Raw genomic sequence first — 21,258 nt, 5'->3', positions numbered from 1 at the left:
GTAAAGGGAAGCCCTGAGACAGGGGTCACATTAGCTGAGGGAGTGGAGAGAGCTACTCCTGAAGACCGTGAGTCCCTGCGGCCTCTGCCCTCCCTTTCAGTGGGCATCAACTTACCTGAACATCTCAGCTGATAATATTTTGCCATTTTACTAAATGACACAGAATAGTACTGACATCTTTCTGGATTCAGCTCACAACTAAGGCATGTCACTTTTGTGTAGTCATTAAGTTGGATTCTGTAAAACCAACAGTGGAAAGTAAGTGCTCAATGAAAGGACCAAGGAGAGGAAGAAATTTGAATAATGCCACACTCTAGATTTAGAGTATTCAGAATGCCAAAGCCATCCTCAAATTTCTTTTTCTTTAACATGAAATAAATATATGAGTTAGTAATAACCTCAAATCTCCCATTGTTTGGAAATGTCACAAAACAGCTAATAAAGTCATTCTCTTTAGTGACACGCAGGTTGATTTATGAGAGAATAAAAATACTTGGCAGCAATTCTAATTTAATATTAGGACAAGACAAAAAAATGTTAAAAGGAGTCTACAAGTTGTTTATAGGCAAAACATGATTGAAGTCCACAACTTGACAGAGCTCTTACTTATAGAGATTTCTTCCTCCTGGCATGCCTTTGTATTCATTACTAATGTAGTATCTGGAAGAAAACAAATGAAATACATATCAATTCTGCTTTTTAAAGATATTAGAAGCGTCCCCTGAGGTCAAGCAGCGGGCCCAAGGGTGCTCACAAGCCATCCTCGCATCTTTGCCCCCCACCTAGAAGCCCTCCTCTCTGTCAAAGGACGTGTTTAACCTTGGGATTTCTTCTTTAAATCAAATGACAAGTGAAGGCTCAAAATAAGCTTTTTTTTTTTTTTTTTGTAGGAAAAAATACAACTGGACAAGCAGCCTGAAATTGAAACCCCGTTTTCAGTCCTGTTTTCCATATTTTCTGTCTTATGCCATCAACTTCTAGATGTCAGGAGCCCCATCTTTCCAGAGAGTGGCAGAACCATTTCTGGAAAGGGGCTTTAGAAACTACTTCGGGCAGTAGCAAAATTCCTCCGTTAATGAGGCCAATAAAGGACCATACAAGTGCCTAAGATTCTAATGGAAAATAACACTCCCTCTGCCACCAGCTCACAGGGTAGTGGACAGCGTCAGCAAAGTTCTCCATGAACCAAAGAGAAAGGCTGAGGCATGGGCAGATAACACTGCCTTTCCAAGCCTTCCAAACATTCAGTGCCAGCTGAAGGCTCCCAGAACGCCAAGTGCTAGCGCCCAGGGACGATCCAGCAAGAGGCTGCAGCTCTTGAGATGTAAAGCAGGTAAGAGCAAGAGGTAGAGCTGCTTGGTGGCATGGCATCAAATCTGCTGCGCATATGTGAAAATCATTAAGGCTTCCGTATGTTAAAAAGAAAAAAGTATTGAACACATTCCAGATAGACTACTCTGTATTTGTCAGAGATTTTTTCCCTACTTCTGTGCAAAGAGGGCTAGATTGTGATGAATGGATTTATATCCTATCAATTATTAGCATACTTACAGATAATCGTTGGTAAGAGCTTCTATCCCAATGACTTCCCAGGCTCCTTTTGTAATAAATGTGCAGGCCTGATGGGGTTTTTTAAATAAGAGATTATTAGATTCCTTTTCTCTCTAATCACAGGTAAGTAGAGGATTAAATCACTTATGTCAGGAATTAAAATAGGAATGAGATTTCTTTTTGGGTGTCCACGTCCCATTCCACCTCACTCTAATACAAAAGAATTGAAATTGGACTATTTGTCCACATTAATTGACTTTACCAAATGATTTCTTCTTCAAATTAGTTTTCAAAACAAGGTGGTCAACTTGAAATAAATTACACAAGAATACTCACTTCCTTGTTTATTTGGTAATGGCAAATGTGTTTGTAACCCTCTCCATTGCTGATGATCTTGTAGAAGCTATTGCCATCAGAGGTAAAATGAGGTTCTGAAGGCCTAAACTAGAAAATAATTGAGAACAGTTAAACATTAAAGCACCACATATGTATCTACTTTGCAGAATGTCTTATTTGAGTACCAACTTTAGTCTCACAAAGTCCTTCCTTAACCTATGCTCAAAATCCCATGCTTCATTTACAACCCAAATGCAGCTAGAAGGTCTCTTTTATAAAATATGGATGAAAAGACCAAACCCCTAAGTAATTCTTTTTTTGTGAGGAGTAAATAAGAGAATGCATATAAAGATATTTGCACAGGACATTCAATAAATAGAAATAGCTCCTGTTATTTTAGGGCATCCTCTCTCTGTGAAGGACACTGACTCCCAAGGATCAGTGTGTTCCCAGCATCCACCTTTGTTCAAGATGTAACTTTCCTCAGTGTCACAAAGGTGCTTTCCTAAAACTGACATATTATGCTTTGCCTGCTTCAGGTTGGAGGTGGTTTGTAGTTTGGGGGAATTTTTTGTTCCTCTTTTTACACATATTTCTTTTTGAAATCCAGGCTTAACCATTTCTAGACTAGATACCATAGGAATGCCTGTTGTATACTTCATGTGAAAGCATTCATAGAGTTCTTTTTATTATAAGCCTTTTCATTTTGTGAGGTACGATCAACAATTCACCCAAAAAAGGTTGCATAGAAATATAGAATAAAATTTTCATTTTTTTTTTTTTACTGTTCAATTAAAGATAGTGTTCAGAATATAATGTAGCCTAAGTAGAAGAGTGTCTTTCCAAGCCCGAAAGGAGTACGTTGTTTTACGATTTCTGTTTCCTAGCTGCATTTGAGAGCAGGTAGGAGATGGTCTTTTAAAATTGTTGGTTCACTTCGCCCTCGATGTTTCCTCTCTCATCAGCTCCCATTTTGGGAAGGAAGAAACATGCTTCCCTCTTCTATTTAGTGATTCAAAGTGAATTCATTTATGGAGCAAGCTGAGGCGTGCAGTACACTTGGTGTTCTCATTACAGAGCTCTGAAACACATTCCCCTCTCTAGACCTGTGTTCACAGCCTTATCTTTTTAATACATTTCCCTGTTTCCCCTGGATGGAGTTGTGCCTAGTAGGAATGTGTGAAAAGTGGCATCTGTCTGGTTAAATACAGAGAGGAAAAAACATATTTTTTTCAAAGAGTCGTGAGGAAGTGTAGCGTGTCTCTTGCCATGGAGGAAACCACTTTTCATGTTGGCAAACGTCTCCCCTCTGCCCAATCAATGCCTGAAGGAAAAGGACATGTGAATGCTTCAAAGCTCTGAGTCCCCCGGAAGGGACTCATCTTTCCGAATGGGCCCTCTCCTCTATGACCCAAGAGTTGTGAAATCTTTCCGTTTTTGTGTTGCTTTGTTTCCCTCTCGAAGGAGGATTTATAGAAGTGGTCACAAAAATTAGGTGCGAGTCAGTCTTCATCTTTCACGTGGGGTGTCTCGATGGCTAGAGCTCCTTCATGTACACGTCCCATTCCATGGTTTCGAGCAATATGTGGCTGGTAATTCTGAGCAATGTGCATATAATGCAGCAGGACCGGGAAGCATGAGAAGTCTCCGAGGGTCACCATGCTTTCCTGGATAAAACTCTGCATCTGGGTGCCTAATAAAGTGTGAACTCACACGAGCACAATTTCTTCCAAAGAGAGGTGCGTAGCGGGCGTTGTGTGGTTGGTGCTGAGTTTCTGCTAGTTGTAGTCACATCTCTTTAGGCATTTGTCCAGGCTGGGATGGAAACTGTGTTTTCTGCCTTTAAAGCACATAACTTCAAATATGAGGTCAACAAGCATATTCGGCATCTTGGCTGCCTTTCAGCAATGGTTGCTTTTTAACTGACTGGGAGCTACAATTTGCCTGGAGTATGTGTTTTGTTTTGCCTGCTCTGCTCTGGGTTTTTCACTTGTCCCCTTACTTTTTCCAACTTAGTATGCTCTATATCCTTCATAAAGAGATAGCTCTGTAGGGATCATCTCCAATATTTTAAGAAACAGGTCAACTAACATCTCTATTAATAGCAAATAACATAGGTCCCTAATGTACAATGCCTACCCATTAAATAGCTCTGCGTAGCTGGCCCTTAGCACATAAAATCGTAAAACTCATAGTACTTACTCTTCCAACCCAGCCTGTAGAACTCGTTTCTGTGTGTTGCTGTGCCTAAGAAGGGGAAAAAACACAAGGACAGCATTTCAAAGAGGAGTGAGATGATGTCATCTATTCTTTAGCCATAATCTGTGGTAATATAAACAAAATTACACTTAATAAAATAATTGAAAACTATCTCCATTCACCTATTTTAGTTAGTATATTTAGTTAGTATTTTTCTTGTAATTACATTAGCTCATTTCCCTCTCTTGCCTAGAGCTCTCTCCTAGCTCCACCCCCTACACTGCCCTCCTGATGTGTGAAGTTCAACACGTACAGAACTGAAGGTCATTTCCTTCTCCATCCTCCCTCTCTACCAGCCTGTTCATGATCCTCCATCCTTCTACCCACCCATGCCCGAGACCTGGGAGGACTTCTAGATTACTACACTGCTCACAGTCAACCTCCTCAGCCCCTTTCTTTGACTTCTCTGACCTTCTCCACCATTACTGCTTTTGTTCATGTCTTTGGCAGGTTTTCCTTGGTCCACTGACACGATCTTCTGGATATTGCTTATCTTTTCTCCCTCGGGCCTCCTATCCACCCTGCTAAGCCTCCAGCTGACCACATTTGGCAACAGATATTATCTTTATGACACTCTCTGATTTATTACCTTACACTGTCCCTATTTCTTACCAAGTAAGTCCAAACTCAGAATCGTACCCGAGTCTGAGCGTGTGTATCTCTATCCTCAATGTCCACCCCTGTTTCTGTCCCCCGCCCCTGGTCATAAGTACCACAGTCTCTTATGCCCTAACTTATTCACACTAGATACTTAGCACAGCCCTCGGCGTAGATAAGCCTTTTGCCCTTATCTACTCATATATGGCATCTTATTCCAGACTCCTCTATGTCTCTCCTATGTTACTCCTTGTCCCACCCTGCCTGCCTGAGTGATGTCTCTACTGGGGGCAGGTGGGTTATACCTTGATTAGATGCTTTTATGGCACAATATTCTAACATTACAGGGATCTAAAGAGCAGGAAGCAAAGAGCTTGGATTTTGTTGTTTGAGTTTCAGCTGTGTCCTGTGACCTGAGCAAGCTCCTTAAATTTCCTGAGCCTCAGTCTCCACAGTGCCTGGCATGATATAAGTGCTCAATAAACGGTTTACCTTATGATTTATTTTTGTAATGGAATTCCCTACCAGAACAGAAACATTTTAGGGACAAGAATGCTGTCTAAATCATTTTTTAAAATATGCATGGCTTAGCACAGAGCTTGGAACATTATACATTTGAGAGCACTCAATGTTTCTTGCATAAATAAATGAATAAAGTGAGTCAAGACATGGGGTGCTCAAGCTCTCTGAGGTGAGAATCTTCCTGTGCTCAGCCAGGAAGGGGAGCAGGCAGGAAGGTGCATAGACACAGGCCCATAACCAGACAGGGAGGTTGCAGAGGCCTGGTTATATGCTAGCAAACCTTGTCTGGGTTCTACCCTTCTTGAGGCTACTGGCTCCAAAGGGGCTTTATGGTTCCCTTTGACTCATGGTCTTCTGCTCACGGTCTCCTAGCTGGGACGCCCCTGCAACCCAGCACTTCAAGATCAATCAACCCCATGTCTGCCTCAGTATTGCCATCCTGTCAGGCTGGTAGTTATTTATTTAAGTTCTAAAGCTGTTTCCTGCTTACAGTAATGGATTTGCTGCCTCAATATTTCTTTTTCTTACATATCCAGCCAGTCATTCTCAATGTCCTATATTTCTCTGTTCCAATGCACGTTGTTGCAATTGCAGCCCCTAGTCCTCTTTGCATTTTTGAATACTGACATGAGATTTTACCTTCTGCATTCCAGTCACCTCCTTTCCCTTTCCCAAGAGACCAAACCCAAACCGAACAGTATGGGTAGAGAGGGAAGGTGAAACAGAAGCCCTAATGAATATCAGGTGATCTAATCATCAAACTGATCACTGCCTCAGGGTTGAACACGGAGTCAGAGAGAATAGAAAATTAAACTTCATTTCCTGATTCCCATTCTTTACTCGAGTTTAAAGTCTACACTGATGACAAGCAGAGTATCCTGACCCAATCTTACCATTAAGCAATTCCATCTAAGGTTGTTCTTATCATAGTCACAAATATCCATGACAGAATAGTTCTGAATCCTCCTGAGCCACTGCAGGGAAATTCTTTCTTGTGTAGCCCATGTGACATCACACAAGTAGTGATCCCTGGAAGGAAGGAAGGAAGGAAGGAAGGAAGGAAGGAAGGAAGGAAGGAGGGTTGGGGTGGTGGTGGTGGGAGAAACATAACACTGAATGAATTTGTTCTAGACCTTGATACAAACATTTTACTCAGTAAAAATAAATGAATCCTAATGGGAATTAGAACTTTTAGTGGGTAAGAATACTATTTAATACCATCATGTTTTACCTTTCCTTAAGCTTAAAGTGCAATTTAATTTTGAATGGAAATTAAAATATATCCCACAAGAAAAGTTGTAGCAAAATCCCACAGTGGTTTAACATACTCGACTAGAACCATATGCTCAGGATTAACTGAGTCTTAAATGTGGCCCTGGTGGTACCAGGGAGTCCAGGGTGATGTCTCTCCTCTCCTCTCTGTTGTCTTGAGGGAACAATACACTGGCTGAGATGTGAGTATTTTCTGGTAATTTGACGTGCATCTCCAGAAATTCTTCCTATTAGTGTGAAACTGCAGCTGACCCTTTTCTCAACTTCATTTTCAAATGGAGAAAAAAAATTGACTCACACTTCCATGAACTTTGAAAATCTAAGAATTATATCCTTAAAAAAAAAACACTAAAACCCCCAAAATGACAACAAATAAAAGCCTTTTTCAAGAGTCAAAACATGAACCTTGTGAAGAAATTAAGAAGCCCTGAAATATTTCAACTTAAATTTATACAAATAGAGATAGCTCTAGCAATGCATCCTCCCCAACACATACCTGCAAACAGTTTTGGAACCCCCCTCTGATTTGTAGTGAAATGTGTGGAATTCATAATTTACTGTGCTGCTAGACTCCCTAACATTATGTGCTCTGGATAGTTTCTTTAATTTTCCCTTTTTGCCCCTCCTCCAGTATGATTTTGGATGACTATTCACAAATCACTCCTCTCCAGTGCCTGGTCCACTCCAAACTTTCTAAAATGCTCTGCTTGCTCTGTCCCCACCCAGTGGTGCCTGTCCTCTCTTCTGGACACCTGGCTTTCCAAACAGACTATATTCTTGTGGAATGCAGCCCTCCAGGGGTAAAAAACAAAATAAAAAAAAAACACCTCTCCTGAGTTGTGTTCTAAATAGCTCTGTCCTTCCTCAGAACTCACAGAGATGGGTTCCTGTCTCCACGCCCTTCACAGACACTGAATCACACAACTAATATGAGCACTGGGGGCCTTAAGATAAAGCACTTTAGGCCCCTCCCAGCTTCTCTAGGACACTCCATGGGTTAATGCTCCTGGTGACACTGTGCCTGCATCCTCTCCCACTGCAGGTTGCAGGTACTGAAAGACCAAAGCCCTTCATGCAGCAGAGGGTCACATTCCACACATAGCAACCCTTTCAGCCCTCTTCTTGCTTGTTAAGGGGCTCTGCAGCCTTCTTCCCCTTCCCATTTGTCTGAAATGACTGTCACATCCTATTTCTTCAGGTCTCAGCTTAAGTGTCCCTAGTCAACGATGGATGTTTTCTTGGAAACCCCTGTTGCCATACCAATTGTCAGCCTCACGGTGCTTATCACAAATTGCCAGGCTGTAGAACTAGAGAGTGCCTCTTTGCATGCCTGGAAGTAAGGGTGCCTCGTCTAAATCTAACTCATCTGTGTTCACAACATAGAGGCATCAAAGAGAGGATGGAAAGGCAAATAAATCTTATTCAGGAGGTAATAAATCCTTGCAAAGAAAAATGGAAAAATGAAAAAGAAGACAGAAAATGAAGATTATTAAAATTAACTTTCTAGACCAGGGGTAAGGAAATTTTAGCTGAGGGCTTCTAGATAGTAAGTGTATTAATCATTATGTTCTCTGTCATGGCTACTGAACTCTGTCTTTGTAGCATGGAAGCCCAGACAATACTTAAAACAAATAAGAGTGACTATGCTTCAAAAAAAGATGAAATGATTTTCACATCATGAAATAGGTTTTTTTGCTCTGAGTTTTCTTCCTAACCATTAAAAAACATAACAATATTCTTGTGGATGATACAAAGCAAGTGGCAGATGGGATTTAGCCCACGAACCCTAGTGGGCTAACCCCAATTCTACACAGTTGTTGAAAAAACTTTCATATAATCATTAAAATTATGTATTTCTCACTCTGAAGAAAAAAAAAAGGCTTTCTATTACCATATACAAAATTCTGTAGGGTTCCATGGGCATAGATTAGGAAACTGGGATCCAGAAACACTTTCCCCCCCTTTCAAAGGGTTCTGGTGGAAGAAAAGGAAGGTGAGGGGGGGCAAGGGAACATTTTTCCATGGTCAGTGAGTCACTGGTACTAAGTGGCTTTATCTACTAAAAGCTATAAATTATACCTCGGTTCAGAAATAAGCACTGTAAAACAACCATTCCCATTTGAAAACATTGAGTAGTGGAATTTGGGAAGTCAGCCAGGAAACTCACGTGCATTAACCATCTTCCCTGCCCATTTCTAGATAAAGGTTAATGACCCTGGATCCTCTACTACCTTTGCCACTCTCCACGGCCCACGGTGTACTCTGCACCCTGAGAGTGCTCAGCAAAGGCAGTTCATCAGTGAAACAAACAGTCAGTTTTGACTTTTCTTCTAAACACACTTCTCTTCAGTTGCAGCCCTGAGCCAAGATCATGCCAGGCTGAGATATCAGGGTCATGAAAAAAGATATAAACCAATGGCTCAACTGAACTTTTTACTGAAAGGTTTAAGACTCCACTTCACACCAGAAACATTCAACAAGCAGACTCTCAACTACGCTTTACATGCTACGTGCTGGTTTTATTCTGCAAAGAGAAAGAGGCAAATATTGAGCATATTTTCTCTCTGTAGTGGTTGGGGGAGGATGGAAGAGGGGCTGCAGGTGCAGCTTCCTCGGAGCCTGGACTGTTTAACCAGAGCTAGACACAGGGACTCCACAGCTCTTCGAACTTCTGGAGCTGGATCTGTCCGAGGGGAATACGGAATACGGTTGATTTAAATGCTAATGCAACAGAGTAATTTTTGGACATAACAATAAGAGTTCGCACCCACGTGGTATCTACTCTGAGCCAGGAAATGTTCTAAGTGGTTGACAAAAACCCATGACCACCTGTGTCCTTGTAGTTCATGTTTTGCAGATGAGGAAACAGAAGTGCAGAGAGGTTAAGTAACTTGCCCAAGATCACCCAACTGCAGAGTGTTGGAGTCAGTTTTCAGATCAAGCGGCTGGACTGGCTTTGGCTTTCCTGTTCATGCTCACTCCCAAGGCACAGGCTCTGCCCGATACTCTGGGAAACTGCGGGTTAGCTTGACCTCATTGCTCCTTTTCCGCATAACATTCCTCACTCAATGAAATTCATTTATTTATTTTTACTAGAAAGTTGTGTGTAGACTGAATTGGATAAAGCAAATCACATTTGCATTCACCGAGAGGGACTTGATTTTGAATATCACACTTACAGGGACTCTCCTTGTAGAGTGACTGTCCTAGCACAAGGCCTTGCAAAGTGTTGGCATTTAATAAAGTCTCTTAGGTGATATTCATGCCCCTAATTTGTGTAAATGTTTCTTTTAGGAAACATGAAGGCTACTTAAAATAAGGTTTGCATTACTAACTGGAAAGGATATTGGAGGGAAAATTGCTACTAAGAGCAACTTTAAATCGTGGAGTGATTAATTCAGTGAATCACCAGAGGAAGCAGGCGTACTGCCAGTGCTGGCCTCAGGCTCCATGCCACCCTCTGCTCTGATAAGGATGCCAACCCTCTTGGGTCCGCGGCTGACAAATCACTGAGAAGAGGAATGGGTGGGGCTAGATGGAACACAGCAGATATTAGGGATGCAGCCTTGGTAGCCTTCAAGCCCTAATCTGCCTCCTTTCCTGCAGATGTTATAGTTTTCCAGGAACTAGTTTTCCTCCAGTGACAATCTCAGAGTTGATGACCTTATAGTCCAAAGGTCATCCACTATTCCAGAGAGCAAGTCTTTATCTATTGTGTCCCCCAGGTGCAGAGAGAACACTGGTAGGGTATGTCATTATCCCGGTTAGATGGGCCTCCAGAGCCATTGGCAGATGTTGGGTGGGGTTGCCTCAGTAAAACACACCCTTCTCAAGTCAAAGAATTTACAGATGTTGGTAGGGAGAGAGAAAAGAGGGATTGCTAGGCAAGGTCACTTTGAAGGCTGTCTTTGGAGCTGGCTATGAGAATTCCTAAGCTCTACAAAAAAGTCACCAGGAAAACCCACCTTATCCATCCATCCACACATCTAATAATTTATTCTACACATATCAAATGGGTACTAGCTTTGTCCCAGGCACCCTGCTAAGCACTGGAGATCCTAAAATTGGTTCCTACCCTGTTGAACTTGTCTTACGTTAGTTGGCAATGTAAGTATTGCTCTAAATAAAACAGGAGTTTTATAATTTTTCATTATATGCTTTTTCCTCTCATATTTTGAGTTCTAAAAACTCCCAGTACACATTAGCAGCTTAACTTATCAACCTTAGCACTAAACCAATAAGTAGCAGAGAGGCTTGCCACTGTTCTTGGAAAACTGACCTGATGCCCTTCTCACTTGTTATCACAGAAGTAACACGTCCACCCATTTCTACCTACTTCTGCTAGTTTCTATCAAAACCACAGTCAGTCTCATCCTCCTACAGGGGTTCAGTTGCTGGAAGCTCTTTTGACAAAGGGACTCGGATAACAGGAAACTGAATGAGGAAAACATGGATAGAGGAAGGAAGGACAATGCTGGTCCTAGCAAAGCCACCCATTCCTAGAACTAGTGAATGAGGGGGTAACACAGCTGAGAGGGCTAGGCAGTTTGTTAGGTGGCATAACCTACATGGATTCATGAATTCCCTGGGTCCTGCAGGTAAAACATTCACAGTGAACAAGACAGCCCCTAGCTTAAAGAACTACAAAGCAGAAAGAATTAATGATTAATTCATTGAGGGCAATAAATAAGTCCTTAAAGTTGGATAAGTTTCCTGAGCTCAGCACTTCACAAACTGTGCTTTGGAAAGTGATATTTAAGTGGGATCATCTATGAGATGGCTGTAAAATGACCCCTTAGGGTGTTCACGGGGAATAAATGAGAGAGTAAGGGAAGAACACGGAGCTTAGTCCGGCCCACAAGCACTCAATATATTTTAACTCACTGTTTAGTTATTTGATCCTGGGAAGCACAGACCTCTGTCCTATTCCCATTTCCCACAATAACTTGCTGTGAGAGTTGAGCAAATGACTTTGCCTGTCTGAGCCTCAGCTCTCTCACAGTGGAGTTGACTATGTTCTGGGACTCCTCCAGGTTCTACTGACCTCATCTCTTGGGACTCCCAGAGGAGGAGAGAGGGGCAAGGTTAGCCACACCAGCACAAGTGGCAATTGTCCATTTTTATTTATTTATTTTTTTGTGCATTTCTAATTATATCTCACGGGAGCAAAGTTTTCCGAGTCCTTAAATAAAAGTTCATAAACTGGTGAGAGCTACACTTCCTTCCAGATGGAATATTTTTCTTAGCAGGAGCCCATGGCTTATCTATCCTCTCTGCAGACAGAGTTTGGTTGTAGATCAAGAGGTCATACCAGGCACTGCTGGGCTTTCCCCAGAGAGCCCATGATTCCCACGCCCTGTTAGTTCCACCCTGGTGCCCTTCCTCTTCTCTGTGCCCTGCTGGAATCATAACTGCTCCATCTGTGCATTCTTCAGGATACTTTCCTTGAACCCGGGGGTGGGGGTGGGGTCATGGAAAACCTGTCTTCCTTCCTTGGAATGCCTCCAGCCTATGTTATATCAACTCACTCTTGCAGAAATTTATCTGAATGTTTTATATCCTGTCCCTGATAATAAGAGCTAGCAGGACACAGACTTTCCCTGCACATGCTTGGGATTGTAAATAGTAGTCTTCAATCAGTGTTGAGGAGGTCCCTGGATGGAACCAGTCAATTTTAGAACTGTTGAGTAAAATTTTACACCTTTGAACAAAGTCAGGGAATTTTTTTTTTTTTTTAATTTACTGGCAATTGAGTCCCCTCTTGGAATAAATAAGTGTATACAGATATTTCTATCCAAGCTAAAAAATACTAATCAGAGAGCACAATCATAGCATGTCTGATAGTTAACGTAACCCCAGAGAAATCAGAGGCTTCCCTATTGCTCTGATAATGCCTTCAGGAATCTGAGGGCACTATCTGTATTCACTGGGGCGGGGGAGGAGTTGTATGTAATATCTCCAGAAAAACAGGTTTGAATACAGAGTGCTACTTGGCCATTTTTTTTGTTTTTTTTTTTTTAACCCCTGGGCTTCACTTTCTTATCTGTAAAAGAGGCATACAGTAATAATAGTTGGAAAGAGAGATAAAGTCCTACACATGGCATGGGATAAAGTCCTACATCTGGCACACAGTGAGCACTCAATATATCCTAGCTCCTATCTAAAAACAATCACAAAGCCAATATACATAATGAAAATGGGAATAAATAAAAACTTACCAGGTAGCCACAAATTGCACCCAGCATTGTTTCTTTACAGGAAAATAAATGTGTCTGAAGATGCTTACTGGCAATATTTCAAAGTTCCAGGGTCACTGAAGCAATGACATTGTGGGGCACACAATATGGTCATGGGAGTTCCTAAATTGAATCCAGTTTCTCTGAACTGCTTCAGGTCTTGCCCAGGGCCTACTGTTCTGTGAGATCCTTATCTCTTACCACACTCTGCTCAGTCAGGAGGCTCCAGTCACTCTGGCTTCCCTGCACTTCCTCTGAGGCCCCCCACTGTGTTGCCCCAGGGGCCTTTGTGCCTTCCCCTCTGCCCAACCCCAGGTATCCCTGTGGGCCAATCCCTCCCTTTCTTCAATCACTGCTCCAAGTTCACCTTAAGGGGTCTTCTTAAAACTCCCCTCACCGAGCACATTGCCTTTGCCCTGCCTTGGTTTTCCTCAGAGCATTGATCACCACCTGGCATTTTATAGTTATTTGTTTATCTGGTTATTGTCTGCCTCTTCTAATTTGAGTGTGGGCTGCACAACACCTGTTACTCAGACTGCCCTGTTCACTGTGCATGTCTACCACTAGAGCTGGGCCTAGCCTGAAGGCATGGAGGAGGGATTCAACAAGGAGTCCTCAGTGGAAGAAGTGAATGAGTGCCAGTCTGGCTGACACAAAGGGATGCTGCGACTGAGTCCGCCATTCATGTTTGAAACATGTTCCTAGGAAGTGTGGAACTGTCCCCAGCCCAAGCGTGGAAGCAAAGAGCCTTACCCTGATGACACAGAAGCAGGAGCAGTGATTTCCATGGAAATGGCACTGGTGGTGGAGTTGAGAGAGTCGATATTCACAACAAAGAACTTTACAGTTGGATTCACGGCTCCTGCCTAGGAATAATCATGGAATTGGTATACACACACACACACACACACACACACACACACACATACACACACACATGCACACAGTCATTACAGAACTTAAAACTGCACAAAAATGGCTGGGCTTTATGGCCCTAAAATTATAACAAATGACACTTTAAAGCAATTTAATGTGAATAAAATGAACATAAGGGAGAGTCAGGAGATGGAACCTTTTCATATTCAGGCAGAAACATATTATGTACTTGTGTGTGTGTGTGTGTATGTGTAAAACTTGAAGGTCCAAAGCACTGCCATTTAAATAATGAACGTTTATACACTCATCAGTTATGTACATCATGTAAGCAAGAATAAATCTCTTAAAATCGATTCAATCATTCGCAAATATACCATGACTCCCTAGGACAAAATGTCTTTGGTGGTCTCTATGAAGAGCACCTTGTGTTCTGCCAAAGACACAGTCCACCAAGTAAAATTAGTACCTGAGCCAATGATGCTAATTAGGCAGCCACCATTTCTACTCCACATTCAGGTTCACCATGTTAGAGTCTTATAGTCAATATTATGACAAAGCTTAGAAAGTCTTTTTAAATATACACATATACACACAGATATCCTATTGACAGATTAGTTAGAAATAATATGATTTTTTATAGTGAGAGCATTTTATGGTGTTTTTTTTTTTCTTTTTTTGCCAGTTTTGCTCATCAAAAAATAACATTCCACTGAAAACACATCTCCATATTTAGTCTCGGATCTTTTTTCCTTTTAACTTCCTCTCCCTTCCTAAAATGGCAGCTTTTCATAAAGCAAATTAAGTGAGTTGGTAAAAATAAAAATCTCTTTTTCCAAATTGCTTACAGCAAAATCACTTTATTAGATTTTCTGATAGATGACACTGTGACCATTATTATGATATTACTAATGAAGAATCCCTGGCTCCCTTCTAGCCTCTCCTTTCCCTGATTTTTACTGTTTAACCAAGCTCTCAATTTTAATAAACAGGCATGCTGGATGGTGGAGAAGAATCTTGAAAATCGAGATGTGACACTATTATTACAAATGTAGGATGTGCAAAACTGACATTAGTGCCAAATCTATAATAGAATCACTAAAACTAGTCATGTACTGCAGCCCGTTAATTAGTAATACAATCTGATATATAACCAAGCTTTTCAACTTCATCTCGGGCACATTCCAACTTCTACAAATGAGATGAGCTTCTGATTCAATTACAGCCTCTCTTTTCCTTCATTCAAACATTTTCATCCCCCTACCTCTCTCAAAAGCATTTTCACCATCTTTTTCTGCTTGTCATTTCTCAAAGTTTTTGGAGAAATTACAAAACCTTAAATCACACTCTTTCCTGGGATAATAAAAATACTTTAAAATTGCCAGATGCTGTTGACTACAGCAAGAGTAATCACAGCAAGCTGTTGAAGAGAGACTGACAATATTTTCATTAGCAGGAAGGGATTAAATGCAACCATTCTCTTCCCATCAAATCACAGAACCACTGAACGAACGGGAGCACAGACCTTTGGATATGGAATCTGCACCGTCTTCGGGTACTGCAACGACTCATCAGAGTAGAAGGAGTATTTAATAAGTGGGACTTCTGTGTCGTTAAATTGGGCATATGCTAAAAAAGTACTGTTTGGAGACCACCACAGAGCGGAGTAGGAACCGAAGACTTCCTCTGAAAAAAGACATAAATTGTTCTGTTACAAGAAGTAGCTGATAAATTGGCTTTGGCATTCAAAATATTGTTCTCATTAGCTTTAGTAATTACAGTAGAGTTCAACTAATGAAGCATTTTGCTTTTGCTGGGCTTCCAAAATCAGAGTAATACAAATGAATGAAAACAAAATCTTTGAGGATATATCTGGATTGTAAAAATAAGTAACCCATTGGACCATTTTAGAATATTTTAGCATGCAATATTTAATATAAGCTCTACATTTTTTCTTTATCTTGTAATCCTCTAAATTTATGCCTCAAAACATACTAAAAGTAAATTTCACACAGGAGGCTGATTTTCCTTTCTAATTTTCAAACAGTCAACATGCCAGCATACTCTCCCCAACTGGGCTGAGTTTGTACTGAGCCCGCAGGGTACTGGTGGGTGGTATGTAGCTCCAGGCTATCAAACCAATATGGTGCCCAGAGCTTACTACTCTTGGCACAAACAAGGTGTGGGAAGGATGGATTTAGAATGGCAAGAGCTCCATGAGACCCCTACTGAGAAACATCTCCTTTGCCCAGCTTAGAAACTGAAGACTCCCTTGGCTTCACACCCTCCTTTGGTATATATGCTGGTGGGTGAGGGAGGAAGGTCATAAGGGAAAAAAGTGAAATAAAGATCTTGCTTTGCAGTACGTTGTTGGCTTTGTTCTTAGTATCTGACAGAGGCAGCTTCTCCCTGAAGTTATGAGGTCGACTCAGGGGATTTTCAATCTCTGGCTCTTAAAACGTCTAACCCTCTTTCACCAGCTGGAAGTGAAGGGTTCAGGTAAACTGAGTGGAGACTTCTACTTTAATCCACAAGTCTTATGTGATGATATGAATGCAGACATAAACGCAAAAGCATAGAAACTAGAGTTTATGGGTAGGAAATTCTGTATCTCAATCACTTGTCTGACCACGGCAAGACGTCTTTACAAGTTGCTTAAAAATGTATTTTCAGGGCTGGGGTTGTGTCTCAGTGTAGAGTGTTCACCTAGCATGTGTGGAGCACTGGGTTTGATCCTCAGCACCACACAAAAAATAAAATAAATAAATAAATAAAGATATTGTGTCCACCAAAACTAAAAATAAATATTTAAAAAATGCATTTTCAATAATAACAATAGCAGCAGTAGCAGTCCAAATTGTAACAATAAACTGTAAGAATTATTTTAAAGAGCAGCTGACATTTGGTGAGCACTATCTATGTACCAGACATTGATAACTACTGGCACTTGTGCCAGTTAATCTTCACAATAACCCACTGTACAGATGAACACAATGAGGCAGGCTTACTGAGAGTAGGAAACCTGCCTAGGGTCACAAAGCTAATAATTAGTAGAAGCAAGAACTAACCCAGGTCAGATCTGAGTTATGCTGTATTTCTCCTTTGGAAAGGCAGCCTATTCCCTCTTTAATGGCTTCATGCCTATGTCACTGAGTTACATTCCTATAGTCATTTATAATTTATAAAACACATCTAACTTGTTCTTCATAGAGATCCCTAAAAGAGTCTGTTCATAACCCATTAAACAAAGAGGAAACGGAGGCTTCAAGAGATTTAGTAAATTGCCTAAAAATGCAGGCCTTTTGACTGAGTCAAGTTTCCACTCAGAACCTCTTTATGTACTGAGTTGACATCTCATTCCTCATCTTTTACCTGTTGATTTTAGTTTAAAATACAGCTTCAATGGCAAAAAATCAGTACAGTTAAAGCATGATTTTGGTTTGTAAAATTACTTGTACATATAGGTACAGGTGATGTTTCAACTACTATTTGTTTGGAAGGCAGAATATATTTTTCTCTTTTTTTGGTGGTGGGGGATAGTGTGTTACCAGGATTAAATTCAGGGGCACTTGGCCACTGAGCCATATCCCCAGCCTTATTTTGTATTTTATTTAGAGACAGGATCTCACTGAGTTGCTTAGTGCCTAGCTTTTGCTGAAACTGGCTGTGAATTCTTGATCCTCCCGCCTTGGCCTCCAGAGCCACTGGGATTATAGACGGGTGCCACTGTGCGGGCTCTTTTTCCATATTGATAAGATAATGAAGTTACCTCTGTGGACTGAAGAGTCATTTTTAGAAAAAGGGCCACACTGGAGCTGTGAAGTCATTCTTTTATACGTAATGGCTCAGTTATAAATACATAAAATTATCTACCTCAGAAAGAATTTGCGCAGGGCGTGGTGAGACACACCTGTAATCCCAGCAATTTGGGAGGCTGAGGCAGGAGGATTGTGAGTTCCAAGCTAGCCTCAGCAATAGCGAGGTGCTGAGCAACTCAGTGAGACCCTGTCTCTAAATAAGACACAAAACAGGGCTGGGGGTGTGACTCAGTAGTCAAGTGCCCCTGACTTCTATCCCCAGTACCCACTACCAAAAAGAAAGAATGTTGCATGTTAGCTGTGTTCTTATCTTAGAGAATCCAGCTCTTCCTGAGGGAGGGTCACAGCTTGGGGAAGACACTTTGCTCATTTAATGTTGATAAGCCCTGAGTATCACCTACACCATGCTATATTACCTATGCTATGCTATGTAACTCTTAAAGAACCCCTAAAAGCTAGTATTAGTAAATTTCATTAAAAGTTTTACTCAAACACTTCCTTCTGGACAATGGAAATTTATCTTTCTTTTAATAATATTTATGGTCTTCTTATAATGTCATCCTTTAATCAAACTTGACTTGGACAGGATAAGCATCAAAATTAAATCATCAACTAAAACTGTATTTTTTAAGCATGAAGAGAATAAATAATAGGATGAAATAAGGATGAGTCTTTCTAATAAGTATGAGGCAACCTCATGAACAGTTTGGAACAGCCTCAAAATGCCTTTTATCTTGGCAACTGTAGATGTGGAAATGTTTTTCTAATATTTTCTAAGTTTCTCAATGCTTTCCTAATAGTTTTTCTAAAACTTTTTCCTAAAAACAGAATGTTACTTTTAAACTCTTTTCGTTTTATTCTTTTACTCATTTTTTCCTAAGCCTTTCTAATTACTTTTTTCTTCTTTAAAATTGAAAAAAATCACAATTTGTCCAAGTTCAAGTGAACACAGATTCTCTATAAAACAGACTCTTTCTTCCTTGATACTTGCCAACCACCAGACAATATTTTAGCATCCTTTTGAATGTTACGGGTGTATTACTTTTCCTTAGAAACTTCTGGGTTAGGTTGGGCTCACTAGAGAAACATTTGATATTAATCTGGAACTTTTGTGCCTCATTAAAGCCAGAAAAGTTACCTACACAGAAAGGCCCTTTGTCACAGTTAACCAAAGACAAGTGGAGCATTGTGAGACCATTGGGACAGAGGCAGCCCTGGTTACTGTGAAGACATTGTTGGTCCCTGAGATACCTGGTATTGTGAGTTCTAAATTAGATTCATGACACTTTAAAAAATGCAGCTTATTTTGAATCCCATCAAGGGTCCTCGACTTTAAAAGAAATTTTTAAGTATTTTAAAAATCTTATAGATTTTCTGATTTGAGAAAGCGTTAGTCCCTACCTTCATAAACCCAGTCAGTTATTCCATTAAATACTACATCTTCTTTTCCCGACCATGTGATCCTTTGACTTGGTAAATTTGGTTCAATTTTAACATAAATATCATTGTTCCAAACATATGCCTAAAAGAGATAAGAAAATTTATTGGGTATCAATAATAACATGCTATATTTTATCCTGGAGTCTTAAAAATACTTTTCTCTATAGAAGTCTAAGGATTGCCATAGTTAGAGAGTCAATTTGAGCAAGAGTCATTTACTCCCTCCGTCCCATTCTTAAATGAGAACTACACAGACCATAATCCCCAAATAATACTAAAAACATTCTTAATGTGTTTAAAATAAGACTCTTACAAATATTGTGATTTGCATGCTAAAGTATGCAGAGAAGTAGCAGACTGGACCTCTTCTACGATATGATATGAGCTTGTGGGTTTCTGTTTGGGGTGGGAGCAGGGGAGTGCAGCTGCATTCTTGGAGAGGGAAGTTCCACTGCAGATAAGAATTTCATCTATGTATTTAAATTCTTTTGGGGCTTCTGACACTCTCCTTGCACCACCGAATATGAAGATATCTAGAGTGACTCAGAAGTTCACCAAACTAGCAGAAAGCATGTGTGACTCAAACAATATCTAAGCACAATAGACAATTAGAACTTCAGTTCAATGAGCATTTTTCCAGAGAACAAATAATTCTCTAATAGAAATCTGGAAACTTTCATGAATTGTATTTATTATGTCAGATTAGTAAAATATTGTCTTGGGTAATAGCACTATATTTTATAGTGAATTATTGACTTCCTAAGGTGTCTGCCTTGTTTCAGGGTTAGTGACTTCTGCATACGAAATATTGGGGTCAATATTTTTCTGATGACAGGAGAGATTCACTAACCAATTTATGACCTTCTTGTGACCATGTGATACACTGTGTATTGTTTGGAATTCTCTCTTCTGTAATCAGCTGTCTGGAAAAAAGATAAAAAGGAAATATTACCAAAAGAATAACTTACAGTGGGATTTCCTTTTAGAAAAAACAAAGTACACTAGAAAAGTCTCATAGATTTCATGGAGAAATTTCACTGACCTTTTACTTAAGTCATAAATGTCATATGAAGCTGAGTAGGAATGCCTCCATTGCTATAAGAGAAAACAAACATTTCAGGATTGTGCACTTCTTAACAGTTTGGTCACTTACTATGGGAGCTTAAGAGGACAGGTATGGTAAGATGTTATTGTATAACTCTCAAATTTCACTATATATTATAATTCTCTAATTAGATTCCTAGAATTTTAAAATTTCTAAGTATCCTAGAGCCGTTTGGTACAAACTTCTCTGATCTTCACTTACAATCTTGCTTTGGCATTTCTCCTCCAAGGTGCCTTCCCAGCAACACAGTGGGCCAAGGTGTCAGTGATAAATATAAATGAGCTATCAATTGTTACACAACATTAGCCCTAGCGTTTGGCATACTATATAAGAGTGTCTCTTTAGGAAAATGTAAATTGTACTTTTTACCCAACAGACCTGCAAAATATTTATAAGACATGATTCTACTGGTGGCAGCGTGGAAAAAATGTTTACTTTTGTAGATTGATGGTGAAAATGCTAAGTGCTATAGATTTTTTGAAATCTACTTAGTAATATGTACTAAAATTAAAATACAAGTATCATCAAGTTATTAACAGCCATCTGCAGAGAGTGAAAACGAAAATCAAACTAAACACCAAGTAGCTAGAAGAAAAGAAATAAATTTGAGAGCAATAACTAGATAGAAAGCACATAATAGAGAAAAATTGATAAAATCAGAAAGTGATTCTATAAGACTAGTAAAATGGTTAACATAGGGAAAGTGAGAAGGAAAGAAAATGCAAATGTCCAATATCAGAAACAAAAAATGGGACATCACAACAGATTCTCCAGGCATCAAAAGACCATGAGAATATTAGGAAAATTTTTGCCAATAAATTACAAAAACCATAAAAAATAAAAAATAAAAATTCCTTGAGAAAACTTAAGAAAAGTGATATAAAAGTCTGAAATCTTACACTTTATAAACAAATTGAATTCATAAACAAAACAATTTAACATAAAACTCTAATTCCAAATAATTTTACCAGTGCACTCCCTGTTATTTATCCAAATAAGTGAAAACTTTTGCACACACGCAAAACCTTTACACAAACGTATGCAGCAGGTTTATTCATAATTGACAAATCTTGGAAATAACTAAGATATTCTTCAACAATAGGTGAAAGGAAACACAGACTGTAATAAACTCATACAATGGAATATTGTTCAGTGATAAAAAGAAATGAGTACCTAGGCGCCGTGGTGGACGCCTGTAATCTCAATGACTCTGGAGGTTGAGGCAGGAGGATCACAAGTCCAAAACCAG

The 21,258-nt window shown here is 40.0% G+C and overlaps 1 protein-coding gene across 1 annotated transcript in view; it reads right to left on the bottom strand.

Annotated features, from left to right (window-relative positions):
* Dpp4 (dipeptidyl peptidase 4) overlaps nt 1–21,258 on the bottom strand; it is an 81,233-nt gene that overhangs the window by 26,442 nt on the left and 33,533 nt on the right. The window contains exons 6-16 of the mRNA XM_076866842.2: nt 19,947–19,999; nt 19,755–19,827; nt 18,866–18,986; nt 15,172–15,332; nt 13,527–13,639; nt 6,159–6,294; nt 4,090–4,134; nt 1,888–1,995; nt 1,552–1,619; nt 607–660; nt 116–237 (exon numbers count right to left, since the gene is read on the bottom strand). Of these exons, the coding sequence (XP_076722957.1) occupies nt 116–237; nt 607–660; nt 1,552–1,619; nt 1,888–1,995; nt 4,090–4,134; nt 6,159–6,294; nt 13,527–13,639; nt 15,172–15,332; nt 18,866–18,986; nt 19,755–19,827; nt 19,947–19,999 (1,054 nt within the window). The remainder of the gene's footprint in view (nt 1–115; nt 238–606; nt 661–1,551; nt 1,620–1,887; nt 1,996–4,089; nt 4,135–6,158; nt 6,295–13,526; nt 13,640–15,171; nt 15,333–18,865; nt 18,987–19,754; nt 19,828–19,946; nt 20,000–21,258) is intronic.

This window comes from Callospermophilus lateralis, chromosome 9 (assembly GCF_048772815.1).
Source record: "Callospermophilus lateralis isolate mCalLat2 chromosome 9, mCalLat2.hap1, whole genome shotgun sequence".
Lineage (NCBI taxonomy): Eukaryota > Metazoa > Chordata > Mammalia > Rodentia > Sciuridae > Callospermophilus > Callospermophilus lateralis.
This window is presented reverse-complemented; position numbering and strand designations above follow the sequence as displayed.